The sequence below is a fragment of the Coptis chinensis genome, unplaced genomic scaffold, assembly GCF_015680905.1.
Source record: "Coptis chinensis isolate HL-2020 unplaced genomic scaffold, ASM1568090v1 utg1029_pilon_pilon, whole genome shotgun sequence".
Classification (NCBI taxonomy): domain Eukaryota; kingdom Viridiplantae; phylum Streptophyta; class Magnoliopsida; order Ranunculales; family Ranunculaceae; genus Coptis; species Coptis chinensis.
The window spans coordinates 391,898-403,581 of record NW_028238094.1 but is presented as its reverse complement, the minus strand read 5'-3'; the positions used below and the strand labels follow the sequence as shown (position 1 = coordinate 403,581).

General features: G+C 37.3%; 2 protein-coding genes across 2 annotated transcripts; both read right to left on the bottom strand.

Moving 5' to 3' along the window:
• Positions 1-732: 732 nt before the first annotated feature.
• Positions 733-4,569, bottom strand: LOC147474282 (Protein kinase superfamily protein). The gene is made up of 8 exons (XM_086586418.1): positions 4,431-4,569; positions 3,669-4,156; positions 3,050-3,215; positions 2,876-2,926; positions 2,540-2,722; positions 2,327-2,408; positions 1,499-2,241; positions 733-1,408 (listed from the first exon to the last, which is right to left on the bottom strand). The coding sequence occupies exons 2-8, from the start codon at positions 4,130-4,132 to the stop codon at positions 1,067-1,069; spliced, it is 2,031 nt and encodes a 676-aa protein (XP_086442544.1). The 5' UTR covers positions 4,133-4,156; positions 4,431-4,569; the 3' UTR covers positions 733-1,066.
• A 1,755-nt stretch (positions 4,570-6,324) lies between these two features.
• LOC147474281 (hydroxyproline O-galactosyltransferase HPGT3-like) lies at positions 6,325-10,985 on the bottom strand. Its single transcript, XM_086586421.1, has 12 exons — positions 10,764-10,985; positions 10,611-10,674; positions 10,489-10,538; positions 10,229-10,410; positions 9,777-9,837; positions 9,597-9,669; positions 9,224-9,347; positions 8,989-9,076; positions 8,353-8,403; positions 7,582-7,653; positions 7,286-7,398; positions 6,325-6,736 (listed from the first exon to the last, which is right to left on the bottom strand). Exons 1-12 carry the CDS (start codon positions 10,934-10,936, stop codon positions 6,714-6,716), a joined length of 1,074 nt encoding a protein of 357 aa, XP_086442547.1. The 5' UTR covers positions 10,937-10,985; the 3' UTR covers positions 6,325-6,713.
• Positions 10,986-11,684: the final 699 nt, after the last annotated feature.

Sequence of the window (11,684 nt, the reverse complement as noted above, 5' to 3'; positions counted from 1 at the left end):
TATTAGAGGCAAATTCATTACCATTACCTTGCGGTTCAGCTATAGGGATTTTTCACTCGTAGGTGGAGGGTAAGAGGATGGAATTTTAAGTTAAAAGGAAGACGTTAACATTGGAGTTAGATGGAAATGTGGACGTTACAACAATTATGTAACAACAACCATGCACTTTATTACATCCCCATTAAGGCTCATTCAAAACCACATTAATGGACGGGCTATAAAATCAGGAGGAGACATCACTAAGGTTCATTCAAGACCACATTAATTTTTTTTGGAATCAAATAGCATTTTTACCATCATAACCGAAGTCATTAGCACATTTCTTACATGTTGCCAGATTACCACTATCCAAAGCTAGGCTAGGGATGACAGTATACCGGTACTGACTCTCTGTAACTTCTTTTAGTCCATCTGGCGCTGGCGCTATGTTTGGCTTTGGGCCTCTCCTGGCTCCATTTGGTGCTCTCGTCCACTTGGATCTCTTTCAGAAGGCGGCCTCACGAGTTAAGAGGTCAAAGCATGATAAGCCATCATGTGGGGTGCACCAGAGTTATTAGAAGGTTTGCTCATGGAAAATTATGCTTTCCTTCTTATGGACACTATCAACCTCTAGTAGTAAGAGAAGGTTTTGTTGTTCTGTTGGGAGAGAAGGACGACCATTGAAGAAAGCATATATCAATATCCTACACTGAGTACTTGATTATCCCTACGAAAACTGATAAACTGGGGAAATAACCAAAACAAAAGCTTTCATACCAAAGAACCTTATAGGACAAAATTATATATATCCAAGAACTAGTGTGGTAAATATGCAAACGTTGCCGACCAGACTACATTATATAAGGCGGACTTTCGATAACATCCTCTCTACTTTATCCTCGCTGGGATATACAAGAAATTAAGCAGAGAGTACAACAAAGGCCCAGAAAGCCATACACTTAATTATTCAATATTTCCCCATGTTTAATTTTAAACACGTAGCAAAGAAACATTCTGGGAGTATTTCTCACAAAATCAAAGCTACGCAGTAAGATGTGCTGTGCCCCAGTTTAAACAGATTTGCGACTTAGAAACCAGCCCATCCAGCAGGCTGGGAAGCACGCTTGCTGTCTACTGTCTTTGAGCCACTCAAGCGTTGTGAGTTATTTCCTTGACTAGGAGTCCTGCCAATATTAGAGCTAGTAGGAACTGCTGTAAAACTATCAGCGCCAAATCCCCAGTTGTCTGGAGCAGTACTTGTGGAACTTGAATTCTTATTCTGGCGACCATTTGTTGTCCGTACTGATTTTGATAGTGATTTGGACTCGTCTGGAAATGCCTGCCATTGCTTGGAGTCCGAGCCAGGGGTTGTGTTGTTGATCATCCCTTGTCGGAGTTCCAACACAGTTCCTTGAATCTTCTCTCTGTGCTGTAAGCCACAATTACCCAAAACCAAATTAACGAAAGATGTAGTTCAAATAGTGAAATAGATATAGATAGTTAGAATAGAGAGGAATACCTGAGCTGAACTAGAACTGTTTTCGCTGTTTTCGATCTTCGAAACATCTTTGATTGGTGATGGGGCTCTAGCAAGGGCTTGCTTCATTTCTTGAATCTCCTGCCTTTGTATACGGCAAATTGCAGAAAGTTTTTCATATTTGGAGGTTATTTCATCCTTTTCCAAGTTAGTTTGTCTCAGCTGCTCCTTGAGCTTATTCACTTCGGCCTCTAAAGTTTGTTCTTTCATTGATTTCCTACTCAAGGGGTCAAGCTTACTGGTATCGAAGTCAGCAACAAAAGAGTTGAATGCCTCATTCTGGAAAACACCCGATTGTGATATTTTAGTTTTATCCAAGCCAGGGTTCTTGTCCTCGTGGAAAAAACTTAGTTCAAAATCCTCTGAAGGTCCATCATCAAATTTATTTCCATGGGAATTCTTGAGGGGCCGAGCTCGGTCTTTTTGAACTATTTGAGGAGGAGCCTTCTCAATCTGAGGATGGTTCTCTGAGCTCCGTAATTTATCGTGCTTTGATAAGCTTTGGCTACTGGCCTCATCATATACAGGTCCATCCTTCTCTACCGGAACACGTGATTCATTGGCATGCTGGGTAGACCAAAAAGCACCCATTGAGCTCCCACCTCCACTAGCCTTGGAAGTAACTAGTGGTTGTGCCACACTCCCTGCAGGCTCTCTAGATGAAGGCGGTGGTGGAGGACTCCTCCGAGGCATTGGAGAAGACTTCCTTGCGGGGTTTACAATGCCTATGGTCATCATATGAACATGAAAGATAGATTTAGACGAAGCGAAAATTGTAGCCTTTACTTCAATTTAAAACAACGCCCTTACCTCCCTCTGGTATGTCAGCAGGTGTGTCAGGCAAAGACTTCTGCATGTCTCCAGGTAATTGATTATTTACACGAAACCACACCTGCTACAATAGAAGAACTTGACATCAGTAAGCAGAAGACATGTATTTAGTCCCAAGTCTACATGGACATTGGTCATCTATAACTAACCTAGAATCATGGAGATGAATGTCCAATCAAGCAAAGCCCTTGCCTGAGTGATATCTGGTCTGGCGTCTGGAGAAGATTGAAGCATGTCTCTGATTAGCTCCGTAACTGACGAACTGTACTTCGGTAGCTCTGGTATGCGGTAATTTCCATTCAAAATTTGCAGCTTTGATTCTCCATCAAAAGCAGATTTGAAGTAGCAGATGCGGTAGAGGAGGCAACCAAGCGCCTGCACAGAGAATGGAATTAAACTCTCAATAAATTGAAAGAGCAATATAAAAGTGATAAGGGGAAAAGACAAAAAGCCACTGCTCAAGCAATCAACAGGTTTTCTCAATCTATTCCTGAATTCTTAATTGCTCAAAGTGAAAGTTCAACTTACCCATATGTCTACCTTCTCATTTATAATTTCCCTCCGAAAAAGATCCCACATCTGAAGAAAAGAACCAACAAAAAAGGAAAAAGATAAATGATAAATGGTAAATAAAATATACTGTAGGGATCGTTTTTTTGTGGACTCTATTTGTACTGACAAACTAGCAGTTTTTTGCTTAACCTCGGGAGCTCTGTAGGCAGGTGTTGTATATTTCCTGATATTGTCTTCTTCAATGCCCATTTCCTCAGGCCTTTCAAAGCGTTTGTGGTTTGTTGAAGTGCTTCCAAAATCACACAGCTTCCACATTCCATCAGGTCCGTATAGAAGATTCTCAGCTTTCAAGTCTCTAAAAGGAACAATGTCAGGACAAAACAACCAGTTAGGAAGCATTATAGGTAAATGAATTTAGAAAGGAAATTTAACACGGGCATACTCGACCTTTTATTAGACTGTTATGTTTTTAGACCTTTTAGATGAGACGAGAATTTTTGACCTTTTAGATGAAAACATGTTCATGTAGAACTATGGTGACCAAAGCTTATATATTTTCCTAAAAAAAAAGCTTTCAAGTGAGCCCTAAGAGAGTTTGGATCAGATCTAATGAGATAGCTAACCAAATTTATATTGGGATCGTCCATACAAACACAAGATTATGTACATTTTACAAAGAAAAACTACCATGAACCTCAGTTAGAGATCCTGGAAGACACGACCGAAAATGATACATAGACGTAGCTACTGGCCTAATGCATATACACTAATGGGTGGGGACAAGCAGTGCACAGAAGAGTCAGCTTACCTGTGAGCAATGGGTGGGGACAAGCAGTGCATCGCAAATACTGCATTACACACATCTCTGAAGATTAAAAGAATTTGCTTCTCTTCGAAGTATCCAGATCCCCTCTCATCCAGTACATTAACTAGTGACTTCTCACAGAACTCCATTACAATCAGTGCTTCTTTTGTCCGCCCCATATCCAATATTGTATGTGCGTGAAGGGAAACAACATTAGGGTGTCCTGTGAGTTTTTTCATGACAGAGATCTCCTTCAATACCAATTCCAACGACTCTTCGTCGCTACATACAATGTGCTTCAATGCATATTGCTTGGAACCATGAATAGCATCACGAGCATGGTAAACACAGGAGAAACCTCCTTCCGCAATTACATTACGAACATGAACCTTTACATTGCCAACATCAATGGTTCTACCCTCAAGCCCCGCATGTTCTTTTGGCATGAAAGGCTTGAACTTCCACATAATTGATATAACAACAACACAAATCTGCAAATCCAATCAAGTACCTAATTATCTACACTCAATTACCTTCCAACATACATTAAATTGGTTTCCATGTATATACTACATCCTAATTGTTTCAGTACTTAGACATGTCCAATAATTCATATTCCTCAATCTCAGATTCATTCTAACATATGTTTATTATAGAAAATCTAGCAAAATCCAAATCAGACCGGGGCTCAAAAGCCTAAATTATTAATATTATTACTAAAATAAACAATAAAGATCAGATCTTTAAACAAAAATTGATGATTACCTGAAAGCTTATATATAGGTGAAGATGATGATGATTCTAGACTTCAGAAAATGGATCTGAAGAATAAGAAGAGTGAGGAGGAAGTGTTTTTGAGACCAAACTTATATATATATTTTTAAAGGGCACGATTGGTATTTACTTTACTAATTTTCTTCTTGTGTTGTTTTTGTTGATGAGATATGAGATTGGAATGAGACCAAAATAGGGCGGTAAAGTATAGGCTAAGCACAGGGCTGTCAATGGTTTCGATAACCCGATAACCGATACGAACCAAACCGATAAAAAACGGTTTGGATTGGGATAATTTGATTTATTTTCTACTGATCTGAAACCGAATCGAACCGATAAAATATTGGTTTAGTTTTAGGTTTGCTCTCCACCGAACCGATATAAACCCAAATCGATAAGATGACATTTTAGTAATATTTATAATTAATTTTGTATATATTTATCAATTATGTGATTGAAATTAATTGATTTAATTTAAAATTTATTGATTTTATAGTTTTTGGTTCGGGTCGGTTTGGGTTCGGTTTACAATATTTCTTATCGGTTCAATTTGGTTTTGGTTTCTCAATTTTCTTATCGGTTTGGTTTGGTTTCGGGTTTCTAACTTTTCTATCGGTTTGGGTTTGGATTTTCTAAAACCCGACCCAAACCGATCCATTGACAGCCCTAGCTAAGCATAGGGGTGGAATTTGGGTTGGGTTAACCCAAGCCCGATGGATTAAAACCTGACTTTTGATGGTCCTAGGCTAACATGTTATAGATCGGTGGTCCGGGCTATGGTTTTGTAAAATTAAAATCCGACTCGATTTTGGGTTGGACTCGGATTAGAATATCAAAAAATTGAAAAACCCGAGCCTGTGTGCATATATGTATGTATATCTTTCAAATCATTATATTTTTGTAAAAAATAAGGTTGAAAATCTCTATTTTAAAGAGAATAATGTAATCAACAAGGTTAGTTTCTCTTTCAAACAATCAAATATATTTGATTTCATTAGAAGATTTCAATTTTAGTGTTTGAAGAAATTTGACCAACCCGATCCAACCCGAATTGGTCGGGCTTGGATTTGGACTGAAAATTTAAAGACCGACTAAGGTTTGGTCCCGGCTCAGATTAAAACATTTGAAACTCGAGTTATGTCTCAACCCGACCCAACCCACCTGAGTTCCACCCCTACCCTAAGCAACCAAAATGCCACGGCATTTCATCGACATTCCAAAGACACCGGATTAAACTATATTTAAAAAACTTACGATTGCCGACGCTTAAGATTTCAACACCTTATTGCCCGAGACGGCAAGACCAAGCAAACGTCACTACTTCAGGTCCTAGTGGAGTAAGCACAAAGCATTGATGAATGCGCAAGTAAACAACCCTACAACCACTCAATCAAGTAATACATCAGTGTGGAACTGTTGGAAGATATGCATTTTAGTATTAAATTGAGTGTGGCAGTGGGATCAATATGTCACCCTTCAATTGACAAAACAAACACTGGCTTGTACCAGTATGTGAAAATAAATTCATTCTAAAATGATTCTGATACCGTTTGAACATTTTTACAGGCTTAAATCTTCTAAGGGTGGAATTTGAGCGAAGGCGAGATGTATGGTGCGCCATTACATCTCGGCCACTCAAATCCAAACAAATGCGTGTGTATTTAGTGGCAGAAGTACTGAATCCAAAGGCCCATACGACCTGCGCACCATACGACCTCCGCACTGAACACACTCTCTATATATATCTAGCTTGCATTCTATCTGATGAAACGGCAAGGTTTACTGGATCCGTCAATAGCAATATCTAGTTAACCTAGGCCTGAAAGTTTCATGGGCTTGTGTTGACTTCAAGTTTTTCAAGCACAACTAAGAAATCATACTGGACTTTTAACAAAAATCTGAACTTTGAGTCATTTTTTTACTGATTTCTTGCCCCAAAGAATAACTGATTGCGCACACCTCAAACAACCTTTTTTCTTTGTTTCTTTCTAATCTTTGTTCTACTAATTGTCATCAAAATTGACAGAATGTATGTGGGTGGCAACAATCGTATTTACACTCTGATTTTTCTATCTGTATCATCAGAAATTAGACACATTGCCTCTATTCCGTCCTGTTAGCAAGGTTGTATTTTGTTTCTTCAAACGAAAAACGAATTCCACTCCTTGATGCACCTTCAATGCCACAGACCTTCTGAATGCTAGGGTCAAAGTTGTGAAATTTTGTAGGTGGATGAGAAGGCACACACCAAAACTTAGAAAGCTCTTCTGCTGCTCATGCCAAGGAGCACACCTTATCTGGACACAAGATTAGATGGCATTAGTAACATAATTGCCTGTAACGCTTGACATTGAAGGTTCGACATAAGATAAAAAGGAAAACTAGAAATGTCATATGTAGGAATAAACTCTTAGACTCTTCTATAAAGAGAAACCATCCGTAGTGGCAAGCACACTAAACAAAACACTCTATAACCTTTTCTGGTGAGTGGTGACACTACCAAAACCAATCTAACGATGTGTCTAGGAGGCCTACAATCAGGTTCTGTGTGGCAGCTCCAGATTCTATAAACCTCCATGTTGGAAGATTCCAGATAATATGTAAGACATGTTATGAGCTACTTATATTTCAAAATTACCATAGCCTACAATTAAATAGTGCCTACAGGTATATGATAGACATCTGACAAGGCATACCATCACCTAAACCATTACTTGCTCGTATACAAGAGTCTAAATATTCTAAGAAGTTCCACATAGGAGCCATAGGTCCAGCCTTTAAAGTTTGTTGAATCAGACAGTACCGAGTACGCAGGAATAACCAAACAAGAGATGGAGGTTCTTCACCTTCTTTGGAGGCGCTGCAGCAAAACCGATTGTCATCGACATAAGTAGCTTCAAGGCCCATCATCCATGATCCCACTGATATATCCTCATGAGCAAAAGTTTGTAGAGATGCACTGGTGGTGAACATAATGGGAATATTGTAAGTAGTTAAAATAAGTAATGCTTATGCTTTCTGCAATAGTAGCAGAAATCAGAAACTTATCAAAGCCAAGCTTATTATTAGTTCAACAGTATGTTTGTGTCCACATATTAGCCAGGAAAGATCACTTGAGTTCCAATTAAGGAGTACAGCTGACCTGTTTATGTTTATATATTGAGCTAAGCTTTTCGAAAGTATAAGCAATGGACCAGCTGCATGTCGAAAGTATCTGGAGAAAAAGATTGATAAACAAATCAAAAGAGCAGTTGGTACTGAGATAGAAATTACTTCAACTATTGTGCAATTCCGATGGAATGACATCAAAAGGTTGTACAACAGGACGTAAACTACTAAGTGTGGCACTGATTCTGAAGCCTCTACGAAAGTGAAAGTTAACGTACTAAGATGCTTAAGACGCAGGCCCCAGCCCCGCTAGCTTGCAAAGTCTTTTGAGCGGTTGGGCAATACCAGCCCAATGTTTTCAGAAAAGTAAAATATCATGAGTAAGTTGTTCATGTAACTATTTATTTTTCATTGTTTCTTTTGTTTCTTTCTAACAAAAGAAATTTTAAGAAAAAAAGAAAAAATGTTCCCCAGTGGGTTCATAGCTCAGACCAGCTCCTTCACTATTTGCAGGATACATAAGATGCTCAAAGGTGTGGTTTTGTTACAAAAGTATAAATTCCATGAATCTCAATGTATTTATGCTTAAACTGATGAAAATCATATCAGGTCCTTTGAAATAAACTGATACACTTTTAACCATTTGAAAGGAGAACTGTTGCTAAATGATCTTAAAAAGAAGGGCATAAACATTTGTATCCCATTAAGGTTCAAATGATATCCTATCTGTCAAACGAAATGCAAAGTTTTAATTTATAAGCAGCAATACATAATAAATTATAATCATTCATAAGTCTGAACTCACGACTTTTGGTCTCCAAATTTCCACCACTCAGGTTCGTACCATGGCTTTCCCCTGAAAAACCAGTAAGCTTAGTGATAATCAAAATGACAAAGTAGATACTCACAAGGTTAACTTCAACATATCTCTATAACTAGCATGAGCTACTAATTATACTATCATAATTACGAAGAAAAGGGAAAATAATAAAAAGAAGATAAAAGAAAACTGGTATTGTTGATGTTGTGAACATTATTCAACACTGGTACATAAAACGCCAGAGACAGATTATCAGGGCAGTGAAGTGCACCGATAAAAAAAAAAACACAGTGCTCCGGTATTTTTTCCACTTGTTATATTCATCTTCTCCAAAGATGCCAGAGCTTTAGCTCCCCTTTTATACTTTCACAGTACTCATAAATGTCAATTAAACAAGGTCCACACTCACTAATGCAATGGTGCCAACCCATGGTTGGCATCAAAATTTTCACATATTTCAGTTTTTTTGAGTCGTATATTACAATTAACAATGATAAGCAAATGTAGTAACCACGAATTCAATATAAGATGACATGATGTCATTACTCGTACAACTAAAATACTAAAATGCAAGAATTGTAGTAACAAGGAATTCAAATAAGGTGATAATGAAGTCATTACTCGTCACTTATCACATCCCCCGCTTTCATGCACCCCATATACAAGCTCTTTTGATCACGACGGCTTTCAAGAAGTCCAATTAATCCATCTGATAGAAAACAGTTTAAATGATATGAAGATATATCACGAAGCACTACAAATCCCAGCACTAAATATTATCCATAAAATGTACCAGAAAGAGACAGAGGGGGGGGAGGGAAGATATAATGCCAATAAATAGGTATTTATGTTTTACCAAGGTCAAGGTTGATGCCATCATCAACTTTCACGTAAAACTCTGCATCCCAAGTTTCAACTGCAGAACCAAAGAAGAACTTTGCTTTCTTGGCCAACTCTTCTTGAGCCTCTTCATGGCCATCCTTATAATCGCAATTAATAATACTCAATATCAAGACAACACATGAAGAAAATCTTGAAATCCTAGTAAAACAAAAATATAAAAGAAATTCATAAAAAATATAAATCTTTGTACTTTTGAATAAGAATATAGGTTCCAGTGAGCCCACACCAAATAATCAGTAAATCAGCGTCTGCCTACTTAAGCCTATAGGTTAAAGGGCTAGCATAATACAGTCAAAATTTACTGAGACTGAAATCCAACAACTTACAAGAATCAAGAAGTCCTTCATCAGGCGGTTTTCCTCGTCAATATTACGATCTAAGCTATCGCCTCGATTAGCACTGCCAGTTTTAATCATATAGGTAATGGTACATGATTAGACCATTTGACAGGGCATGAAATCCGTAAATAAACTAATAGTAAAAGGATTTAAGTGTTTGGGAAAAACCTCCGACCAATTACAAAACGAATAATAACTCCTTTTTCTTCAAGTTTCTTCAACGCATCACCTGAAAGCCATGTGAATTTATTAATATTTTGTTTTCATGTTCAAGGCCTAGACTCTAGTAGTAATCACTAATCAGTAATAAAACCATATATTTCATACAACAACCAACAAAGGAAGCTGTTCAATGTGGAAATCTATACAACAACTCATATGTCAGATTCACCAAATTCTAAAAAAAAGCTTGTCCAAATGATTCTCTAAAACAGAATTTCAGTGTAAACCTAATACAATAACTCCACATCGGAATACTGTGACCAACTAAGTGGATTCTATAAAGTAAAATTTCGGAAGATTGATTTAGCAAGTGTAAATCACAGTATTTTCAATACATATTGTGCATACATTACATTTTACAATTCAAATGCACAATAGTAAGTGAAAAGACAACAAACCTCTTGGCATCCAAGAACCTCTGAACACATTCCGTTTCAGCCGACTACCAAAACCAGTATAAACTCCAATAACAGCAAGAAGCTTTTGCCTCGTACCACTTTTCGGTTTGCTCCTAAGATACCCCTGACTCTTTGCCAATGTCAAGTCCATCTCAACTTCTGTAATCCTCTTGGCCAATTCTCTAAAAATGACACAAACAAACAAAACCAAATCAACAAAGCACTAAAAAAACAATGCAAGAACTAAAATTTATACTTACTTGCACCCAAGAACCATCAATTTATCTTCAACCGTAAGCACTTTCGGCCTCTACAACAACATTATAAATCAATAAACTATTAAAGAATGGAAATTTCTCAAAAAGAAATCAAAATCTTTTACCTGGTCTGTATTCTTGATAAGAAGGCCTTTCAATAGCAATCTGTTCTCAGCATCTTGCCATAATCTAATTATTAATTCAAGCATTAATAATAGATCTTCCTTCATTGTAATATATAAGTTTAGATAAATTGAAATGTAAATAAGAAAACTGACCTGCCAGCGACATAGAGCCAAGCGAAGCATGAAAAAAAAGCCATGGTATAAGCTAAAGAACCAGTCTTTATAGATTTATTATTAGTATTATTAGATTTCCAACGTTGTTTCATCATTGTGCTGGCTAGTGTTTCTCGAAATGGAGATGATGTATTGTTTTTGTTCTTCTCCATTCTTCTTCAACTTCTTTGTAAGCTCAGAAGAATATTTAATTATTATTATTCAAATGCAGAAATAGAGTAACGTCGATCGGTTACTTTCGGAAATATTTCGGCAAATCTCGTATTGGAATTTTGAAATATCAAAAGTTGCCGCGAGATCGCACAATCCACGACAGAGAGTTGTCGCGGAGGGATACCTTATTTTTCTTCTTTAGAGCTTTTTTATACACTCCAAGAACAACACCAAAACCATGGAAAAAAAAATACAATTGAAACATAATTTTGATATCTCGCGACAAATATTTTCATATGCTATAAAAAAAATTTGTGATCAAATTAATGAAGAAAAGTTTTGATAATTAACACAAGCAAAGACTTCATTTTAGTGAACACAACCATATCGTAGCGGTGGTTATTAAAAAAAAATTTAAAGAAAAAAAGACTTATGGCAACAACCCTTTGTGTGGGACGATGGTGGTGTGGATTGTACGATCTCGTGGCAACTTATTGTCGTGGTCCAAAACAAAAAGATTTATGGCAACAACCCTCTGTGTGGGACGATGTTGTGGATTGTACGATGGCAACTTCTTGTCGTGGTCCAAAAAGTGCCAATCCGCGACCCTTAATATTTGGGCCTAACTAAAACTTTTTTATCGAGGGTCACTAAATTTTATACAGAGTGATGCAAAAACAAACATTTAAGCCGGCCTATGTATGTTTAAAGCCTTAAAGAAGTTATTTAAAACTGCAAATGATCACG

Coding starts and splice junctions, on each gene's coding strand:
- LOC147474282 (XM_086586418.1), bottom strand. CDS start 4,132: ATGTGGAAGTTCAAGCCTTTCATGCCAAAAGAACATGCGGGGCTTGAG. Junction 3,216..3,668: donor TCCCCACCCATTGCTCACAG/GTAAGCTGACTC, acceptor TGTTCCTTTTAG/AGACTTGAAAGCTGAGAATC. Junction 2,927..3,049: donor CTGCCTACAGAGCTCCCGAG/GTTAAGCAAAAA, acceptor TCTTTTCTTCAG/ATGTGGGATCTTTTTCGGAG.
- LOC147474281 (XM_086586421.1), bottom strand. CDS start 10,936: ATGGAGAAGAACAAAAACAATACATCATCTCCATTTCGAGAAACACTA. Junction 10,539..10,610: donor TTATCAAGAATACAGACCAG/GTAAAAGATTTT, acceptor ATGTTGTTGTAG/AGGCCGAAAGTGCTTACGGT. Junction 7,399..7,581: donor CAATATATAAACATAAACAG/GTCAGCTGTACT, acceptor GTTCACCACCAG/TGCATCTCTACAAACTTTTG.